Genomic DNA, 24,348 nt, shown 5'->3' on the forward strand with positions numbered 1-24,348 from the left:
TACATGAGCTCCTCTTGACCCCAGCTCGAGAGGGGTATAAAATCCCGAACTTAGTGGCATGTCTAGGGCTCCCTTGCTTGATTAATTTGATGATTGTGATGATATTATGAAATTGTTGTTCTGATTGAAAAAAAAAAAACACGAACCGTTTTGTTAACCCAAGTCAACTCTTTAAAATTGGGGCATGTAATGAAGTAGCACCGACATGAGCAGGAACTTGAATGTTTAAAGTATTGGCTTTAAAACCGGTTATTTGAAACGAGAGAAAACTCACACGAATTGAATCTCCTCTTCACTCGACCATAATGAGATAAAGTCGACTAATCACATTAAACCTGCTTAATCGACCATTTGGACTCAGAATCGATAAATTAAGTAGTGTTGCCGTCGTGTGCTCATGCTTGTGTGTTTTGATGTGCTTATTGTCATTTTTAATTAAAATCACTGCCAATCGGATTATTTATATAAACTCGGGTTAAAATCAGTTTTAAATCGGCGACAATAAGGAATTAGAGCTCCCATAAACTGGTCCATCAATGGTCGGCTCGACGAATTGAAACTCGCAAACTAAAGCATTCAGCAATTTTCTTAATTTAATTAATCTCATACATGTAACAAATCGGGACGACTCACTTGGTTAATTAACCCAGTTGGCTCTTTAATAAAATTGCATGAACCGGCCAATAATTTGCAAGCATGTCAACGAATCATGAACCGGCAATCATGTCGCTTTCAAAACCCACAATTTTCAAGAAACACCGGGGCACGTAGCACATGTAGCATGGATATTTAGGGAGCCCTCGTGTGTCTTGACCCGAATCTGGGCCCGATTTGAGGCGGCTTAAGTCGGAATGAGCGAGTTCTTCTTAGAACACTTCCAGGCGGAGCGACTGGTTTCTAGGCTCCTTCGGGTTCCACACGACCCCGATGGGTCCAAGGGATTGGTCGACACTAGCTACAGACTTTCCACGATCCGTGTTGCGTGGTCTCAACCTTTTATACACACACACACACATTTTTTCGATTCAAGGGCATAGTCATCAGTTCACGATTCATCGATATCATAGGTGTTAAGAGGATCGAAACATGATGAATAAGGAAAGGGGTGGGCGCCTGTCTAGGTGCGGCTATCACCCGTCTTGCCCTCCCTTTCCTATCTACGTGTTTCTGTCATCCTAGCGTAGATTTGGGGCGCTTAGGAAATTGGACTAGAGGCACGAGCGAGGACGGCCCGTGAAAAGCTATCTAGCCCTTCATAAGGCATGAGCAGAGACCTTGACACCTCCGTGGTATTTCGCGCCCCCACTTCCTTAAGTTTGTGCATAGATCGGGTAAAACACAAAAAAACAAATTAACTTCAAACCCGGCATAATCCAAACATGGAGAAAACAGATGGGACAAAACATCAGGTCTTAGGTTTCTGATAAAACACATATCTGTCTTAATCTGTTAAGTCCTCAATGTCGCAAAATAGAACAACATAAAATCAATTCACACATTCGAAACTTGACTACATATATCATATATGTCAAGTCCTTTTTAAGCAATGTCGAATGCTACATGCCCTTCTAGGGCTACCCTTGGTCGATTTTCAACACGTACGCTTGTTTGATTTTTGTCTGTTTAGGATAAAAATAGGTTTACTAATCGACCCCGGTTCATAACCTAATAATCACGTCAATATGATAATCAATTCACACCGCTTGTCTGTTTTTATCTGTTTTTAGCTGTTTTGTGACAGTTCAAGCCTAAACCCATAGGATACGGTTCACACGGGGTCCAATGCCTCCACACATCGAGTGCGCGCGACCTGAGTGCAGTATAGGGTCCAGTTTCAAGTCATCGTTTCGATCCGAGTAGTGCCCAAGAGAAGGGCAATTCAGATTGGACTTGTGAAAAGAGGTTAGACAACCATCCGGGAGTTTGACCGGTCCCATGGCAATCTCTAGGATCATTTGGTCCTCTTGGAATCTATTGGTTCGGTCGGACCTAACCCCCAGCTCTCACGAGCTCGCATTACATTAATTTCGATTTCGGTATTTCTAATCTCACGGTAAGCACGAGTGGAATACAGGCCGAACGCAAACTGACCGGGGTCCATTTGTTGTAATTTTGTTTTTATTTGAGAGTACAATGTAAGGACATTTATTTGTATATTTATTCATATAATGATCTCGGTCGGCAAGCGAACGATTCGAGTATTGAGCCAATCCAGCTAGTTTACGGGTCCTCGAGACGAGCGGGACCACACGAGTCATGGGCCCAATCCACGTGGTGAATCGATCATCATGGTTCGGTTAGCCGAGACGCGAGGACGGTGGAATCGTTCCCCTGATATGAGGACCCGCTCCACTTTTGGCTCTTAGTCTGAATTGATCGTTTCTATGAATTTACGGTGTCAAACCAAGCAAGACGAGTGTAGTCCAATTAAGCGGTAATAAAATAAAAAGGGCAAACCTTAGATAAGCCAGAGTACCGATAGGGCGTGCAGGATATAGGCCCAAGACTGTATGCCTTAACAAATTAGGTGTATCCATTACCCCTAGATCAGGGTAACTCACCGATCCTCGACCTCCGAGTCGTAAACAGGTAGTGGCGACTCCTTCTCATGCATCTCTCGGGAAGGTGAATACTCCCAAACTGGGAGACCAATGCGCACTCATGCAAGCCCCAACGAGACGAAATTCGGGTCTACACAATTCATATTTGTCAATTGCCAATGGGCAGCATTAGTTTATGCTAATATGCCTTTTTCTAAGTGCAACTTCATATATTTGATGATATTTTGTTCTTTGTTCCGCATGTCATTGCCCTTGCACTTGTATATGTAGTAAAATAGAAATGGCACATTAAATGTGCATCAATTAACCCTCATTTTATTATTAAATTGAATAAAATAAAAAAAATATAAATGTGTATAATATGCATATTTAGTTAAGTATTTTAAGTATTTGCACTCAAATATGATGAAAAATAAAAAAAGCAATTTATGGCCCTAACAATATATTATTTATAAATTGATTAATTCAAAAGTTAATATAGTCACTTATATGATTAACATTCGAAATATTCAAAGCATTTGATGGAAAATGCATGCAATAGTTATAATGAGTTATATTTAAAAAAACTATATCGATAAATTATATAAATTCAATTTGTGGCCTCAAAATTATACTTTTGACAACTTAACATATTTAAAAAAGCAAAATATTGTTTCTAACTAATTTTAAATAAAAATACTCACGTACTTGACGCTAAAAATATTTAAACTATTCTAACTAATATAATGAATTATATGGTTTATTATATGCATGTATATCAAATGTATTTATAAAGTGGTGGTCTAGGTAAAATACGTGTACAATATATAAATCTATATCTATGTTATGTTTATATTATTTTTACAGCTTTTGATTATAAAGAGAACTCTTCAAATAATGAAGTGGTTGTTATACATAAATAGTTTATCGAGATTTATATAAGTTGAAAAATCAGAAAAAGAATTTGAAACGTAAGAACTAAATCCGTACTTATTCTTTCAATTTAAATTTGTATCATAATAATCTAAAAGTTTCATGAAAAGTCGACCTAATATATATATATCTGTATATATATATAATCTTTGATTATTAAGTTTAATTCATATATATATATATATGTAGATATAGAATTTGAGATACAAAGTGTATTTCCTAAATACTCCTTGACATACATATAGATTATATTTAAGTCATATATACATGAATATATCTTTCCTCGATATTAAAGGCATACATAGTATTTAAGATAATTATCTTAGGAGAGAAAAAAGATTAGAAAGTATACTTTCTTCATAGATGAATTAGCATATAATTTCCATGTATAACTAACATGTGGTGAAAATAAAATATACATGGCAATATAATAATTCGAAGATCTATCTAATAAATAGTACCTAATGTAAAATTATAAAAAAGATAAAACATATAGTAATGCAAAAAAAAATATTAAAAATTAATCATGTAAAATTATATTAACACAAAGTTTATATTGTATATCATTTTCAAATTGAAACTTTAGAGGAAAAGAATTATTAACAACTAAAATAGTTCAAAAATACAAAATTTACAATGGAGAGCGAAGGAAAAGGCTGAAGTCGTATTACAAATTCTTTGTTCCAATAATTTTTTTTAGAAATCATAAAACTGTATAAACTGGGCAAAAAGTAGTTAATATTGAGAGATATATTCTTAAAACTATGAAAAGGAAAATTAAAAATATAAAAATCGATGTCTATTGTGATGGACATGGCCGTCTTTTCATGATTAGCTAATACTACCCTCCATCAATCTTCCCTGATTTGTTCATCAAACAGTATAAAGCTAACCATAGAAAATTTTTAATCGAACAACATATATTATCTATAAAAAATTTAAACCTACTTAAGTACTCGTTAACATAAATATGCTAATACTCAAGGATTGTGTATAATAAATAACCAATAAAACTTGGAAGCCAGAGAAGAACCTTTGCATAAAGCTTGAAGGAGGGGCAAGAAAATTTGCATATTTGTAGGGATTTTTTTTTTCGGATGAATTTGGGGCCCCTTGTAATAGGGATTTTATAGTTTATATATATATATATATATATACACAGTTTCCAAATAATATAGTTTACCTTAAAATATAATTTTAGAAATACACTTAAACTTACCGACTAATATAGCATTGCACTATATTTCTTATATGGAATATGTGATCTATATATATATATATATTGATATAATGCAATCATCATAATATATAACATTGCATTGACTAATGTAGCATTGCCTCTCTTTGTTAAACTTGTGCAAGTTATATATATAAATTGCTACAATATAAAAAATTTCCTGAAAAATAGTTAATGTATTTAGTCTGCAGTATATTTTGTTCTCTTGTATCTATTCGGCTATATGCATATATTCTATTGCATAATTAATGATAATTGTTTTTAATACATAAGTGATGACGTTGCAAAATGAGAGAGCTCTCTCTCTTTTTCTTAATGATGTGGCAGCGTGAGAATTGAGCTCATACTTCGTTTTCATATATATAGTCCTAAAAATTTTGAAAAAGAAGACATTTTTTATCTTATAAGTCACGAAATTGACTAAAATTGTCTTACAAAGCAAAGTATAGGACTAATTCGGCACTTTTAAAACTTAGAGGATCAAAATTGACCGAAGGCTAAACTTATAGGACTAAAAATATATTTTTCCCAAAAAACAATAGATAGCTATCTCTTTATGATAGTTAAGTAGTCCTAGGAGCAAAAGGATTATTATTTGTAATATACTAAGACAAAAAAAGAATATTATTAGTAACATACTGCTCAAAGGATAAAACAGAGTAATTAAAAATTTGAACTACTAGCCCTTGTTCTTTTTTTTTTTGCTTTTCAATTACAAAGGAGGTCCTAGGACTGTAAATGAGCCAAGTCAAGCCGAGCCGAATCTAATAGGCTCAAGCTCAACTCGATCATTTGCTCATAAGCTCGAGCTCAGTCAAACCTAAACATCCGAGCTCGAACATGGCTCATTATACAACTCGAAAGCTCGAGGACAAGCTGGATAAGTCTCGGCCCAGTACAGCAAAAGTGCTTTGGATCAACTATGCTCAAGGTCGAGCTCCTATAAGCTCGAATGAGCTTGAGTCGTTTAAACTCCAGAAAATAAAAAATCAATAATTAAAAACATTTAAGCCACACAATAAACTATATTGTAAGAGATTGATTGGGCTCGTGAGCTTCTCAAGTAGAACACTTTTGAGCTTGGCTCAGCTAACTCGAATGGCAATCTCGGCTCAAACTTGACAAGATCGAGCCAAGCTCGAGCCATTCGCAAATCATCTCATCTCGCTTACAGCCCTAAGAGGTCAAATATGAACCTAATACTTGAAATATAAATTTTAATAGTTAATAAATGAGCACATATAGTCCAGATATGAGAATTGCATTCTAGAACATTCTTGATTATTAGACATGTGCAAGCGTTACCTTACACCCTCTCTCTCTGTTTTTTTTTCCCCTTCCTCCCCTTGAATAGACCAGGACGGAAATTTTATGACTTCAACACATAAGCGATTTCTGTTAATCCCTGAGGTTTTGTGAATTACTGATTTAATTTCTAATATTTTAACATCTTTAGCAGGTGGAGGAGCTGACCAACTTGAGCCTTTTTCCTTTTTTCCCTCTTTTACGAGAGAGACGTGAACATAATAAGAAATATGACAGAGAAAGAAAAATTCTAGGTACATGATCTTGCCATATTTTTATTGCTTCTCACCTGATTAAGAGAACCGAATTTAGTGACATGGCAATCCTCCTCAAACCTAGCAGAAAATCTTGTGTGTAATGGTTATATGTAATGGAATCCACGTGGCAAAATCATAATCCTCTAGACTATCCCAATTTCAATTTCACCAACGGCATTTTGATGCCATTTTGTTCCCTTTTCCTTATTCCAATTAGACCCATGATCACTCCTTATAACCCAAAAATATTAGTTATTATTTGATGATGAGATTTCCACATATATATTTGTCATAATAATTTAAATCCTATGTCATAAAATTTCCTCATGTTTCGACTAAGTCCCGCATTTCGCTCTTTTTTTTTTGCCCTAAAGTTTACACCACTTGGTATTCGAAAGTTCAGTAGAAAAACTAACCAATCCAGCTGATTTAAGGTCAGCCCGTTAAAAAATAAAGCTTTCTTTTTCTTTTTGGTGAGTAAGGAATAAAGCTATTTAATGGTGAATTTTCGATTTACAAGACTCGACCGCGAGAAATTGCTTAAGGGAAAGCTGTGGCGAGCCACTAGAATTAATCTATGTTGATTATATATATATGAATTCCACTACATATACTATCTCAGCCACAATTACTTATGTTTGTACAATCTCGCATCTGTACCAACCTTACCTATATTAAGAGTGATCTTGACTTACATTAAAGCGGGTATAAAGGAAACTGGCGCCAGGAGCCAGTTTGCTTGGCAAGAGTACAAAAATGGTGGATTGTATAGCCAAAGACTGGAGGGTTCTTAGCGGGGAAAATAACTGGGAAGGCTTGCTGGATCCTCTCGATATCAAACTCCGTCGATACATCATTCACTATGGAGACATCGCCCAAGCCACTTATGACACTTTCAACTCAGAGAAGGTTTCTAAGTACGCTGGGAGTAGCCTATATTCGAAGAGAAACTTCTTCTCCAAGGTTGGTTTAGAGAAGGGCAGCCCGTTCAAGTATCGAGTTACAAAGTTTTTCTATGCAACATCGTCTATAAAAGTCCCTGAGATTTTTATAATCAAGTCATTTTCCCGGGAGGCCTGGAGCAAGGAATCAAACTGGATAGGTTACGTTGCAGTGGCCACAGATGAAGGGAAGGAAGTTCTTGGGAGGAGAGACATCGTTATCGCCTGGAGGGGAACTGTACAAGCCTTGGAGTGGGTCGACAACTTTGAATTCAAATTAGTCTCTGCCTCAGGAATACTAGGTAACGAGCATGGTGATCCTAAGGTGCACGAGGGTTGGTACTCGATCTACACCTCATCAGATCCCCGTTCACCATTCTGTAAGACCAGTGCTCGTAATCAGGTAACAGAGTGAGTTTTCATATCAAGTAATGAAACAATCACACGAAGCAATAAATCACCAGCACACTGTCTTTATGTTGAAAAATTTCTGCAATCCGATGCAAATTATTGCTGTAGAAAACGAAAGAGAGAAGCTTCATCACTTAGGCTGATAGGATCTTATATCTAAAGATTGTTCTTCCAGGTTCTCGAAGAGGTCAAGAGACTAATGGGGCAATTTAAGAATGAGGAGATAAGCATAACTGTGACAGGCCATAGTTTGGGTGCAGCACTTGCAACTCTTAACGCAATTGACATTGCTGCTAACGGATTCAACAAACTGGGCAATGTGCCAAACAAGGGCTGCCTGGTCACGGCCCTAGTATTTGCTAGTCCCAGGGTAGGCGACGCAAACTTCAAAAAGCTGTTCTCCAAACTCCGACATCTCCGAGCCCTGAGGATCAGGAACGCTCCTGATATAGTCCCTCGGTACCCATGGATAGGATTCTCCGAGGTCGGGCATGAACTGGTTATCGATACGCAGAAATCCCAGTTTCTTAAGCAGCGGCCCTTGGACTTCTCCTTTTGGCATAACTTGGAAGCATACCTACACGGAGTAGCTGGGACACAGGGAAAGAATGGAGGGTTTCACCTTGTGATTGATCGTGACATCGCCCTCGTGAATAAGTCCGCAGATGGTTTAAAGGAGGAGTATGGGGTACCAGCATCGTGGTGGTGCGAGAAGAACAAGGGCATGATTCAGAAGGAAGATGGATCTTGGGTATTGATGGATCATGAAGTTGATGATGATTTCTAGGCATTTTGCTATTATTATATTAAAATTAGAAGATCAGCTCAAAACAAAGCTTCTTGTTGATTTGATCATCCAATAAACATCTCATGGTTTTGTGCTTTATGTTCATTTTTAGTTTTGTGCTTTATGTTCATTTTTACGTAATGTTCAATCGTACTTTGATGACTATATATATTTATCCTATGGTAGTATTGGGAAAAATCCATGGGCTTACTTCAGACTCGGACTCATTGCAATCCAAAAGCTTAAGTTAATGGGTTGCTAGACCATTATCTCTTATAAACCTATGGATTTCCTCTCAACTTTTCCATGTAGGACTACCTCCAATACCTATCATCACCATTCTCCATATAGGAGAGAAACCGGCCCAACAGGTAGCAATATCGTGGCACTTAATATTTTGGTACATGCATAATATTAGTTAGTTTTTCGGTGTGCAGTCTGGTACTCTGGTATTGGGAAGACCAATGGTCAACGACTAACTTAGTTGAGTCAGATCAGCCCACTGATGTGATGCATTTGAATGAGCCACTCTATAGCAATGAAATAATCAACATATACAATATATTTCTAAATTTCGACTTATTCCTCTTTAATATATTTCAAAACTAAACTCACATTACTTTTGAGAAAGTAATTCTAGTACAATGACACGTTCAATTTAGAATTAAGAAATCCCACGTTCAATACTCTTGAGGATTCCTGTCTCTCTCTCTGGTCTCACCCAAACAAAAAATTCCAGTTTCTTTCTTTCTCCTTCCCCTGATTCCCACCCTGATTGGCCTGGGGGAAAAAATTTCTTCTTCTAAGTACCAGGAAAAAAACAAAAAGATTGCGGAAAGCCAAAAATGAGCAAACGGAGGACATAATTAATGAACCAATTTATATATGAACGAAATTAAACTTTCATCGAACCTTTTTGGCAGAATATTATGAGGCAAGAAAACCTACTTTCCTTCCTGTGTCCTTTTCTTGGATACATACAAAGCATAATTTGGTTGACGGACATTTCTATGCTTTAGAGAGAGAGGCATATGACTACTATGCCTTGGAGAAGAATAATCTCTATATATTACTTAGAGGGAATAACGCAACGTAATCGGGAACATATGTATCTAGGGAATTGCTCTAGTTGATCGTCAGTAAGGAAAAGGACCAACTTTACGACAATGGATACAAATATGAGTTGCCAAAATTTTCATGATGAGAAAACGATGGAAGTTGACTTTCTTGAATTTACTCTGGATGGTAAGTTAATTGACTTGGCAACTTCTAGGTGACGAGATGACTAACCATCATTTTTTGGGAATCTTTGGTCCCATCCATGCATGTGCTGCTTTCAAATCCCATATGTTTCAATCAATAAAGAGGTCCACGAGTCTAATATAATAAAATAAATATAAATAATAATTAATAAAATGAAATGAATAATCTCACCAAATATCGAATCTGAAACCTCTTGATTATCAAGCGAGGGCATGCCCCATTTTAGTATACCCTCTTCTGATACAACCCTCATGTCACTAGTAAAATTCCTCCATATGAATTTTTTTTCTTTTTGGGTGAATGACGAAATATCAATATGTTGTTCTCAAGATTACCTAAATATAGTTTCCAAATCTTGGGAGAATTCCTCTATCTTATTAAATTTAAGTTTTACGTCTTATAAATTTTCGGAATAGAGATTCTATTTCTATTATATATAGAAAACTATGTGAGAACCCGTGCATCGCCCAGGACTTATTTTTAAAATATGTAATAGAAAGTAATATTTAAAATTAAATATACTACATATTTTTGAAAAAAAATAATATTATGTTTTAAGAAATTATTTTTCAGTTGAAAATTAAATGAGATTATTAGAGGATCACAGACCTTTCAATATCATAATTAAGATTTTCATGTCTTAAATTGATTACATAATCTAAGATTAATATTTTAGAAAAGTAAAATAAATGAAATAATACGTTAAAAATGGAAATATAATTTTTAAGTAAAAAAAGCCAATGTGTTGGTCATTCAAATGTAGGAAGATGCACAGCCTTAAATAATTATTTCAGAAAAGTAAATAACTGGAAAAGAGAGTTATCTAAAAGGTACATAGTCGAGGAAAATTAATTATTTCCTTCATGATAATTATCATAACTAAAACTTATCAATGGAATCGTCGATTTTGATTCAATGCTGCATTGGCAGCTAAATAAATAATTTCAAATAATTGTTTGCTAAAAGATAATAAATTACAAAATTACTAATTTCGATTCAATGATATGTATAGGCATTTTATTGCTGAATATTATAAACATAAAACATAAATTAGAAAACATAAAATATAAAATCATAAAAGTTCAATGACTTACACTTATTAACATATTTATCGAATAGTATATATTGAAAATTTGCATATATTAACATATCTCTACTTTGTTATCATAAGAAAATTGAAGGGGGAAAAAGATAATATCCATGAAAGAATATATGACATTAATATAAAAGGTAAAAATTTTCTCCAAAAATATAGAAAATAAATATCAATTTTTGCATAAGTGATTTTTGAAACTGCAAAGATTAGATGGATTATCACCTATCAAGAATGAGTTGGAAAACTATGTTCAATATTGTGAACCTTATCAAGAAAAATAAAAATTAATAAAGAAGCCTACAAACGTACCGATCTTGTCATCATTCTTTTTTGGGAAAACTATACATTTGGTCATTTAGTTTTGGATGTTTTTCTATTTTTTTCCTTTTTCTAATTTTTTTATCATTTAGATCCTATACCTTTGAATACTTTTCTGTTTCCGTCCATTTCATTTTTCTTGATTCTTTTTCATCCAATACCTTGAAGTAATTTTCTATTTTCGTCCTTTGATCCTCAACCTTTTAAAGTTATTTTTTTATTCTAATTCTTTTATTTTGTTCAATTTTACTTAGTATTAAACGTTTTTTTTCTTATACTGTACCCCTCGAATTCCCATAAATGCCTACACAGTATTTTTAAATTTAAAAAGATTATTATTTTAATTTCAAAAATAAAACAAAATATGTCCAAATAATAAAAGAAAAATCGTGAACCTACTCGAGAGAATGAGCAAGGGCAAGTGTTTAGGTCGCATGCAGTCTTGCCAGGGCAATGGCATTTTGCGTTGGGAGAATAGTTATCCAAATTTGCGACTAAATAAATGGAAGAATACTAGAAAAATGAAGGCGATTGTGGTTCGATAGCCACGAACTACACCTATAACTATGAGATTGATAGTGACACACTAAACAAGGACATAGTAAACCTTGATGCAATAAATGATGTTGCAAAGTGTAATCGTTGATGAAGGTACAGGCCTAAGGTGACCTCCCTTAGGATGGTGGTGCCTGACTTCATCCCCTTGCAGTTACTACCATCTCTCTCCCTTTCAATGTACCATCCTCCCTCTCAAAATATATTTTGATAGATTTTGTTTTACTTTTAGAATTAAAATAATAAATTTTTCATAATATTCAAAAATGTAATGTGGGCATTTTATGGGAATTTGAGGAGTATAAGTATAAGAAACAAAATGTTTAATACTAAGAAAAAATTGAACCAAAAAACGAATTAGGATAAAAGAATAACTTTAAAAGGTCGAGGACTAAATTTAAAATCTTCACTAATAAAAAATATGATAAAAGGACAAAAATAGAAAAGTGATTAAAGGTATCGATGAAAAAGAACAAGAAAAAGGAAAAGGACTGAAATAGAAAAGTATTTAAAGGTATAGGAGCTAAACGATAAAAAAAATTAGACAAAAGACTAAAATAGAAAAGCATCCAAATCTAGATGACCAAATGTATAGTTTTCCCTTCTTCTTTTTTTTTCCGTCACTTCTTGTGTTTATAATATAATTTGATCTTGTAATCTTATTCTTATTGTTCATGTATTAATGTTAGATCCTAATTTTTTTCACATGTGGTAAACAACTGTAACACCTCAAAATTTTCTATATTATAACTTATAAATAAATAACCAATAAAAGTATAATTCTAATGCGGAATTCGAAAATAACAAACATAGAAAATAGACAAAATACTTACAGCTATAAATGATCAAATGAAAAAATAAAACCTTTGTATTTGCTATGTTATAAATCCAATAAATAAATATAAATAAATACATATTATGAATTCTTATGCAAAATAGAAAAACAATGAAGAGAGAAGATAAAAAAAAACTTATAGTTTTGAAGAATTGAATGAGAAAATCCCTTCACTTGGCAAGATTTACATAGAATATATAGATGGACTCAAATTTTATTATAGGATAAAAATAAAAAATTAGGAAATTGTTGATGGAGGAAACATCACTTTCCTTGACATGATATATGATAACCATATACACTATATTCATAAACAACATAACGAAATATTTTAATATTTATAAAAAAAATCGATTTTCCTAATATTTATAATATATATTTGATGTATGTTCGTATACATATACATATATTTCCTTAACCATATAAATATTTGAAGTCATGTAAATATAATATATCATGTGCGTTCTTATATATATATATATATATATATATATAATGTTCCTATGTATCTATGTTTTTGTATAGATTCTTCGATATATTCCTATTCATTGGACCAAGCGGAATTTTGCTAAACCTTAATATTCATTGTACAAAACTTTCTTAATATAAACTATATATTGATATATTTAAGATATTATGTGTAAAAACTATATCACGTATTCTACTGAAAAAAAAACTATATCACGTATGTTAATAGTAGAAAGCTCTATCTTAATAGGAAATTATATTATTGAACAGTCTTAAAAGAATCATAAAATATAAGGTGTTGATGTGTTGATTTGAGAAAGCTTAGAATTCCAAATGATGTGGCAGCATGGGAGAAGGCGATTTGAATTTTGATGAGGTGACGGCACGAGAGATGGGCAAATTGTTTGTTACTATATATATATATTGATATTGATTTATCTATAATGCAAAGGGCAACTCTATAAATATTATAAACCCTCATTAATATTACTTTCCAACTCTATATTTTGCCACAATATATATGAATCGCAATTCGATTGCTACAATATAAAAACTTTCCTGAATAGCGACTAATGTATATAGTATACATTCCGTTGGGCTATATACAAATAAGATATATATTCTACTACATAATTAATGATAAAAAATTCCTTAATACATAAATGATGACGTGGCAAAGCAAGAAAGCTACATTTCTTATTTTTGATGATGTGGCTGCGTGAAAATTGAGTATTGTTTTGTTTTAACATATAAATATATAGATGATAACTTCTTAATTACTAGTCCTTGAATCTCAAAAACATAAATTCTATTCTTAATAGGAGCAGGTTCAAAATTTTTGTAAGAAATCTAGAGGCAAAATCAAATCCCGTTTGTTTTCCCGAAATTTGATTTTAACTTTAACTTTAACTTTAACTCAACACACTACACAACAAAAACACACGTTTCCCAAGTCAAATTTATAACTACATCTCATTTGTCTTTTTCCACAATCAAAATCAAAATCAAAATCAAAATAACTTTAACTCTGAATCCAAACGGCCCGTTGAGGGGGGCATTCAATTTTCATGGGGCAAAAATTTTTAAAGTAATAATCTTATATACACATTTTTTTTTGTTTCGGTAGGAATCTTATAACTGCGGTACACTTTGTGGTTTTCAATTTTAATACTGCGTTTGGTAGATCTAATATGAAGGTAAATAGGATTTTTATATCTTTATACAGTTATTTGGTAAGTACTGAGATAAAATATAGAGGAGGGTTGGACGTGAATAACTGTCAAGCCAGAAATCCTTGCTTTTGGGGTTGGGATTAGCGCCGATTAGGTTATTGTTTTGGTAACCCAACGAATTTGGTCTAGTGATTAAAAAGGGGTTCACGTATCCACTCGATCCTAGGTTCCAGATCTCTTGGGGCCACCGAAGCGCCTTCGGCATGATTACTCTCTCCATGTGCCGCTGATAGTTCACGAAATCCCGGGATTAATTGGGCGAAACCTGAACACTCCGGTCAGAAAAAAAGAATTATTGTTTTGGTTAGAACAACAAAAAGACACCTGTTATAACAATGAAAATTTCACGATGACCATTGCATGTGAGAGCATCAAAGAGTGGTGGGGCCCACTACTTGCCTCCAACCTGGCCCGGCGATTGAGGTCTCTGGTACAACCAAGTGCCGCGAGCAACCTCCATTGTGGGATTGGTAGCTAACATTGAATCCTTCCAGTCCCCCAAGAATCTCCTTGTTCTATTTCTTCGAAGAGACCACCCTAAATCCTAGTTTTCTAACACAACAATGGGGCTAGCTAGCTTTCATGACCATGAGTCAGGATTCGACATGGGAAAGGTTTGCAGTGCACCATCATGGGCACACGGAGCCATTTTGTTTGTGACAACTTGCCATACTCCTTCACCATCTACCAAAGTCGAACATGGAACCTGCCTCCCTTGCTTTCAAGAAAGATGCCCTATGAAATTTTCTTTGGGAAACTGTTAGTGATATGCTCTAAAGCCAGTTTATATATTCAGATAATTCATATTTATGGCAATGAAGTTTACTCTATTATTCAGATATTGTCTGTGTTTATTAGAATAAAGTTCATAATATATTTTATGAATGCTTCATTCTTAAGGAGTTCAGTATGTGAGTGATGGAGTATTTCGGTATTAATATTTTTAAACTGTTCACAATTATAGGAGACTTATCTGAGAATTATCTCTTTGGACAGATCGTCACCTCTGTCTGTATCCATGATTAGTATAGAAATACTAATAAAGATGGAGTAGTGAGTCTCATACTATTTGACAACAGTTCTCTAGCAGACACATGGACACTTGTGTGATAAGTGGGTTGAACGTGACGTATAGATATTATTCACATGGTATCTTTACTGTTGCCAATGAACATTATCTAGACTATACTGTTGTATATAGTCCTTAGACTTGAGATAGTACGGCTAGCTCATATATGGGTGATTAGCATTTGCTACTGCTCATATACTTGTGCTCTACATGGGTATCAAGCAGGTGTGGTCCTAGTTAGTTGTATATGGAGACATGGGACAAATCAAGACAGGATTTACTAACCTGAGTAAGCAGGCAAAGGATCTTATGGATATGAGTTTTTGCCTCTGGATTAAGTAGTCCTTGGCCAAGGCAGTGGAGCTTAAACAGGAAAGAGTTTTTGTTTTAAGTCATATCTGATCTAAGAATGGAAACACCAGAGATTCCATATGATTAGCTATAAAGTTTGACATTCACCATGACTCGAGCTAGATCGGGATTCCGTAGTAAAGGGACATGCATGCGTTTGAAACATAGACATTGGTTCATCAGAGTGTATTAATTGTACATTCGTCACTGTTAGGATTGTCATGATATGTTGCTAGGTGTCACTCATGATCTTTGGGAACCGAATGGCAGTTTGGGAATTGTGCTTTTGGTTTCGGAAAAGAGTTTCGAGTAACATTAAAGAGATGATGTTAATCCCATTGCCTCTCAATGATGAACCTAGTAAGTCACATACAATAGAACGTGTGAAAGTTAAGTCGAATCAATTCTAATTAAGGCAATTAATTGGAGATCGATCATCGGATATGACTTGCAATGTGATTGCAGGAATGCTAGCACATCCCGACCGAAGTCGATACTGAATCGTGGGTGTGTCCACATGAGGAAATACGAGAGTTTCCTTATTTATAGAGTTTCCTAAAATAGATTGTCTATAAGTGGAAACTATAGTCAATGACATTATGATTTTTTACTTATATGGCTTGTGAGACAAGTTTTTAGATAACTTAACTACAAGCATCTAATGGCGGTTAGCTAATTAATTAGGATTAATTATTAATTGTTATTTAGTCCTTAGGGTTGTGTCAAGACTCTATGATGTGGTAGTCTTGCATAATTAGTGATCAAGAATCATTCAAGCAACCATCAAGTGAGAGAGAGAAAGAGCCGGCCGACCTAGAGAAAACCCTAGGCCCGTCGTCGACCATTCCGAGCCGAGGCTAGCCGCGGCCAACCAAGGCCCTCCCTCGGCCCGTCCCATGCTCTTGAACACTCCAACTCCCTCCTCATGTCCGTAAAACTTTGATTGACTTGGTGACCGTAGACTGGAGTTCCTAGACTCGTGTGGAGGGCTCTCTTGGCGAGTAACTGTTCTTGTGGACAAACTAGAGGCCGAGCGCTTGAACAACTTATTGCAATCCGATCAGTTCGAAGGGTAAGACAAAGGTAATCGTTTGAATTGATTTTTCTTGTTATCGATCTCGATGGAAGTGTGTGCTAGACTGATGCATGTTACGGTTGTGTTAGATGAGATCAAACCTAAATTTTCTATTTTTGTTGCTCATGATCTTGGTTTTCTAACAAAATGACCTCAATAAAATCACTTGAGTATGTTTGGTTTGTTATGCTATGCATCATGTGGACTAGAACTCTAATGGACATAATTATCTTTTTCTTTTTTTGGATAAACAAATGGCCATAAATTTTTGATGGAATATAGTGTTCCTTATCGGCCAAAGGTTCCTTTCAAAATGCCAGTTGAATTAATGAAAGATTCTGCCGGTATATAAGCACATATTAGGGGAGGAAAAAGAACGAAACAGGGAACGGGAGTTTCATCGGCCAGGTGTATAATTAGTATTAGTAACTAGATAAATACACCGCACGCGTTGCACAGGAATATTTAAAATTTTCTTAATGTTAAGCAATATAAAATCATTGAATATTCTATGTAGAAAATCATTCACCGTAAAATAGACAAGATTATATATGCTATAAAATTATATCGATAGGAATCATATCACGTTGACATAATTTAGATTAAGTTATGGCACTTTAGTGATTTCATTCCGCCAATGTAACTATAAAGAAGTTAAATAGAGGTCGGTTGTCCGTCTATAATCTCGTATTGGAATTAGTATTCTAACTTGGAATTACACAATTTGAGATAATATTTAAGAAAAGTAAAACAACTGCAAAGTATATATTTGAATTGAAAAATACTTTCATTGATTAAACATGGAATCTAATAAAATTATCTTAAAAATAAAACAACTGAAACGTAGTTAATTAAGATAATTATCCGGAAAAATTAGTTAATTTTTTAATAGTTATCATTAGCAAGACTTATTCATAATATTTTATAATTTATACTCAAATATATATAGATATGGTTATATAGATTATAAAAAATAAGAGATAGTATTTATATGAATTTATATATTTATCGGATAGTTCATGTTGAGGCTTTGTAGATCATGAACTCCATGTAAGTATCAAACCTTGATTTATGGTATGTATATGTCTAGAGCATAAAAGTTTCCCAAAAGCCAAAACAATACAATACCTAGAAAACTAAGTAATCATCTGATTAAAAGCATTAAATATCCGTCTTTAAAATGAATACTGTTTAAAAAAATATACATCAAAATAAAATATTTGGATTCACAATATCAAAGTAAATAATAATGCAATAATTCTATAGAAATATAATTATTCTGGATAAAATATAAAAAGAATAAATTGTTCTTATGTAAAGAATTCATCTCAGTAAGAGGTAACATCTATGGGTCAAATCCTCTACCACTTAAATCTCTAGTAAACATTGAGGGTATATTTGTTTTATAAACAATGTTCAATTCAATTCAACTCAACTCCACTTATCTTCAATTCAACATCACAATCATTACTTTTTTCATTTTTAAAATATTTTTAACCATTCAATTCAATTTTTAATATTAAATTCTCTCAACTATTTATTATTTGTTTCACAATTCAACAACACAATCATTATTTTCTCTCAATTATTTATTTTTTTTTCACACTTTTTCTCATAATTCAACAATACAATCATTATAAACCAATTAAAACCAAAATTCAACTCAACTCAACTCTCAATCCAAACGCACTCTGAAGACCTCTGAACATGGTGGTGAATATCCGCATCTGACATTCATCTCAAAGGAAGAAATAGGAGAATGGCTTTCACTTGAGAATTTGTGCATCGTTGCTTGTCATAAAATTCGAGCAACATTAAACACATATGTATAGTCAATCGGAAAGAGAGAATCCAAATTTTAAAAAAGCAAGCATGACATTTAAAATTCTATAGTAATATATACATAATGTAATAAGAACGTATCCCTATACTATTACATTTTTTGTTTCCATTTATATATGGAGGACTTAATGTATAAGATATACATACATACATATATATTTAATAAAAAATATATCAAATATGAAAATTTAATATAATTAAGTTATATAATTGGGCTATATGCCTGTGGTATACAACCTATATATTGGACAATGTAGATATAATCTATATATTTCACTGCATATTCTTGCCTTGTGTATAATCTATATATTGGACATGTATATAATTCATTGAGTTATATGTGGATATAATCTATATATTCTACTATATAGATTAAATAAGAAAATATTATTAATATATTTTTTTTCGGTGGATAATATTTCTTGATAAAAAATATTTAAATTTTCTTATTATATAAATGATGATGCGACATCGCGAGAGAGTTCCGTTTTACATGTTTGATGACGTAGAAGCGTGAAAATTCAACTTAAGACTTTGTTTTCATATACACTAGCTGAATACCAGTGCGTTCCACGGGATGGATAAAAAATTATTATTATTATTTTGGTGAAGAAAAATGTTATAAATATATGGGCAAATTACTCAAAAAAACCTAAGTTTTGTAAAACGTCTCAATTTTGTCCTAAATTTTGTTTTGCAACAAAACAAACCATAAGTTTTATAAATTGTCTAAAAAATTACCTCCGTTATAAATTCCGTCAATTTTACATACGTGGACTGTTAATTTCAGACATAAATTAATAAACAAATAAGATAAGTTAAATAAAAAATTCAAATTTTCAAAAAAGTTTCAATTTCATCATAAATTTGGTATGTAATGAAAAAAAAACTATATGGTTTATCAGATAATGTGTAAACTTTGTGGGTCCCGTGAAGTCCACGTAGGGAAATAGACATCAAACTTAACATAATGGTAACGAGATATCAAATCTGAGACGATTTTCAAAACATATGATTTTTTTTGTTACAAAACAAAATTTATGACAAAACTGAGACGTTTTACAAAATTTACGTTTTTTGTGTAATTTGCCCTAAATATATACACGAATTAAAAACTTATTAGAAGAAATTAAGATATTAGGAATTATAAGAGAAGATAGCTAAATAAATAAAACAATATATTTGTATTTGTTTTGGTCCTAATTCTTTTAACAAATAATTAACCATTGTAGCACTTCAAAATTTGTTATGCTATAGACCAATAAAAAAGATGAAAGGAAAAATTCTCACGCCAATATGTGGCAAATCAGAATTGCATTAAAATATGTTAGCAAATATATCAATTAAAAGAAAATAAAAAGTTCTCATGCAAGCAAGTGAAAAAAAAAAGAATCGAATAAATATATATGAGCAAATATATGAATCAAAAGAAAATAATAAACATCCATGCAAAATATCATCAAAACAAAATAAGCAAAGGGAAAACCTATGAAGCCTTTTTGAAACGACCAAAATGACGTAAGATTGGCATTGGCACTGGATAAGCATGCAATCTATACATGTATTTTTTTTCTTTTAAAAATAACTAACCATTGTAGCACTTCAAAATTTGTTACGCTATGGACAAATAAAAAAGATGATAGGAAAAATTCTCATGCCAATATGTGACAAAAAAGAATTGGATTAAAATGTGTCAGCAAATATATTAATTAAAAGAAAATAAAAAGTTCTCATGCAAATATGTGAAAAAATATATAATAAATATATGCGAGCAAATATATGAATCAAAAGAAAATAATAAATACTCCAAGCAAAATATCATGAGAATAAAATAAGTAAAGAGAAATATATAAAGCATTTTTGAAACGACCAAAATGACGTAAGAGTGGTGTTGGCATTGGATGAGCATGCAACACAATGTATATATATATAACTTCATAGTCTTACACACTTCTTTACAAACGGAAATATGATGGTCAAAGTTGTAATTTATACGGAATCTATATTGTAGTTGCCAATATATAATATAAATTTGTTTGAGAGCGTCCAATATATATTTTCAACTATATATATTTCCTATAATGTATCTTTATATATATATATATATAGTTGTCAATATAAAAATTACTTATATTCCTATTATGCAAGATTGAGCGTTATCTTTAGATTCGTTAATATTGATTTCAATTCTATACTTTGCTATAATAGGTATGAATGGTAATTCGATTGCTACAATATAAAAAAAATTTCTGAATAGCAGCTAATGAATATAGTATATAGTCTATTGGCCTATATGCAAATAATATATATATATACTATTACATAATTAATGATAAATTTTTTTTAATACATAAGTGATGACATGGCAAAGCAAAAGTATTTCATTTTTTATTTTTGATGATGTGACGACATGAGAATTCGGCTCGGATTTTGTTTTCATATATATATATATATATATTAATGAGTGCAGACGGGATCCTTTCCAGGTTAGAGTTATTGCCTTATCATTAGTAAAAAAATTATTATGTTAATCAATTCTATTATTTTTTGTAAATAATGAATTGGTTTTGTGATTTTTTTTTATAAAATGAAACTTAAATCGCATGTTTTGGGTTTTGCAAATTTATTACAGTTTGGAAAGAACGATGATATATTATTAATTTGATCACAAACTTATTTAAACCAAATTATGAATGACGAGGTGTCAACCTCAATAGGACCACAACGGTCGATTACGGAATGGATCATAACTCTCTAATGTAGCAAAGGTTTAGGAGTCGTTTTTGTTAAGTGAAATTTTTAAGAATTACTTACAAAAAATTGAAACTTTTAGGATCACCATCATAATTATCGCTATAATTAATTTACCTCAGAAATAGATTTATTTTTTATAACGAGGGTGTTCAAGTTTTACCCAATAAATCCAAAATAGAAAATTACCAACATGGGTTGATTCAAGAGGTTCAGCACTCGTTCTGCTTAAGCAATATCTCGGGGTCGAGTACTTGTGAATGCAAAAAAATTCATATTGGAGAGTTTTACCTCTTAATGGGCTAACTCGGCCTGATTGGATTAGTTCCGAATACCAAGGTTCATACGGAAAAAAAATCCAAAATAAAAAATTGTTAACATGATTTTAATAATATATCATTAACTTTTCATTTTTCATATACTAGAAAGTTAACGATGTTACGTACGGGTAATAACATTTTTGGGATATGGGATATTGGTTATCCAGTAACTTTTTAAATGCGCTAAAAATTTAAATTAATAAATAAACGCATTAAAAGGGATAAGAAAGGAAAGAGGTTTCAAACCTGATACCTTTGCCAAGAATGATACAGCAATGAGAGGGAAAAGGAGAAAAATGAAGAGTGAAAAGGTCACCGGGGTGGTATTTATTTGACAAAATTACTAGTTAATCCTAAATTTTGTGGTTATAAATAGTTAAATACAATGTAATATCTGCAACTTCTAAAGACGAAGTGACACGAAGGGGACTTTCAGCCTTTATAATGATAGAGATAGAGATATATCATTAATATTATTACTTTGATACATACTATTAGTTTTATTTCTGCTAAATATAAGTATAATTATATTAAAATTATACATATTAAAATTAGCATTATTTAACTTTTATCAAAATTTTATTTTATTGTTAACTGTTTTACCATTATTTTTATTTTTATTTACGGGTTTTTTTATAATAAAATAAGAACAAATTTCCGTCGAATTACCATTTGAAATCTCGATATATAAATACACATTAGAAAAAAAAAAGAACAACAGAGACATCAAGAATTTCAAAGGTGTGATTGGGAGATCGAGTATATTTTTGCATTCAAGCCTTTGGGGTGGTCGAGGGACCTCATCACTCAGCTGCTGCTGCCAGATCAATGAACGTTAATTATGTTAAGAGTTGATAATTTGAATTATCTTTTGTGATTTGTTATCAAATGAGAAAACATACCTTTAGCATATTGCTCAATTTTCTTTTAGAGTAATTTACTGAATGCAAAAGGCGTGTTGGAAAGTGTTAATCAATGAAAAATGAATTCTTAAACCAGTTTCTTTTTTTCCTAATTACATGCTCTAGTTTTGTAATTTTATTTTTTTTCTGATAATTAATTTTATATATTATTAATTTTAATTCGGATATAAAATTATTTTGAATTACTTTAATGATATATAATTAACTTCCTATTATTCGTACACATCTATGTATTATTAGTTTCATATGTACTGTTTATTTTATTCCAATTAAGTTTATATACATATTATTGATATATATTTCAATTAAGATTCTATCACATATAACTAAGATTAAATAAAAAAAATTGTAAATTTAATTTAGATAAGTTAGCATAAAAAAATTTACATTTTTTTTCTATATGTCATTTGGTAAGAAGACAATTTTCCTGTTAATTTTAACAGAAAGTACATGTGGCACTTGACAGTGTCGTACAACACATGGCAAATTGCGCAAGAGGGCTACACTAAATTTTTAATAAAAATTATTCTAGAAAAATAATAAAAAAATTGAAAAAAAATCAGCCCATCAACTTAGAAGGAGGATCAAGTGAAGGAGGTCTCGTCAGTGGCCACCAAACTCCCAAATTGGGATCAACAGTGACCCCTATTGTCACCGGCCATGCCAATCAAAGAGGTGGTAGCATCGTTGAAACCCCAATATTTCGATGTTCTTTCATTTGTGATTGTTTTTGTTGGCCCCAGTTAGGAGGTGGTGGCCTCTAGCGGGGCACTTTCTTCATTGGCTCTCACGATTTTTATTTTACTGTTGTTTTCTTTTTTTAATTTGAGCGCCAGGGGCCTTGCTTGAGGCCATCAGCGCCCCTGTAGCCGGTAAAGCCCCCGTCGCCGGCCCAATGCCCCCTTCCTCCTCCAATTTTGACTTTTTTTTTCAATTTGTGTTATTTTTAATTTGAAGAAAAGTTTTCTCAGAAAGAATATGTGGGGCCTACTTGCCAATCACTATGCACTGTGTGACACTATCAAGCGTCATCTTAGAAAATCCGTTAAAATTAAGAAGGAAATTGACTTTATGCCAAAGATTATAACATGTCGAAAATTGGTGTATTACCATGCAAAAAAGAAAAAAGAAATATCAAAACTAGAAAATGTGTAAAGTTCAGGCTTTTTTTCTTTTCTTTTCTTTTAGTAATTTTCCCTTTAATTTATAAATCTATACTATATATGAAAGTGTGAAGCTCAATTATTACTTCTCCACATTTTGTTTCCTGAAATGCCCTTATATGTTTATCAAAATTCTATAAATACCCTTTATCTCCCTCCACAAATTAAAAGAACCACCGGTGACTCTTTGCTTTATTGAATTTCACGAGTACCTTTTTGTTTTGAGCAGGCATATCCCTTCGTATGGAAATTTTGATTTTACTCTCTCCCTTCTCTACTTCAACGCGAACCTTTTAATTTGATTTTCGCACTTTTAGATTACTCCAGTAACCTCCTTTTAAAAAAAAAATTTGGGGTACTTCTCCATTTTCTCTGTGTTCTTTTCTCCTTGTGCAATTAATAATCATATAAGAATCTCTTCTCTCTACATAAAAAATGCGTGGTTCATCCCATATATATTTTTCTTAAACCAAAAACTACGCTTGACTTTTCGCCTTTACCCCTTCCACATTTGACCACCTTCTAACCGACGCCCCCTTTTCAAGCAAATTATAACTAACAACCAACTCCCTAAAAACCAAACACACAAACAACTGGTCTGCTTTTTAGGCGATTGAGGGTATCCTTGATCCATTCGCTTCTTCAGCATGCTAGCGCGCCCATCCCTTCTCACTCT

General features: G+C 32.5%; 1 protein-coding gene across 1 annotated transcript; it reads left to right on the forward strand.

The window, feature by feature from the left end:
- Positions 1-7,016: 7,016 nt before the first annotated feature.
- On the forward strand, positions 7,017-8,450 carry LOC116208946 (phospholipase A1-IIgamma-like). The gene is made up of 2 exons (XM_031542523.1): positions 7,017-7,616; positions 7,800-8,450. The coding sequence occupies exons 1-2, from the start codon at positions 7,029-7,031 to the stop codon at positions 8,409-8,411; spliced, it is 1,200 nt and encodes a 399-aa protein (XP_031398383.1). The 5' UTR covers positions 7,017-7,028; the 3' UTR covers positions 8,412-8,450.
- Positions 8,451-24,348: the final 15,898 nt, after the last annotated feature.

Source organism: Punica granatum, chromosome 5 (genome assembly GCF_007655135.1).
Source record: "Punica granatum isolate Tunisia-2019 chromosome 5, ASM765513v2, whole genome shotgun sequence".
Lineage (NCBI taxonomy): Eukaryota > Viridiplantae > Streptophyta > Magnoliopsida > Myrtales > Lythraceae > Punica > Punica granatum.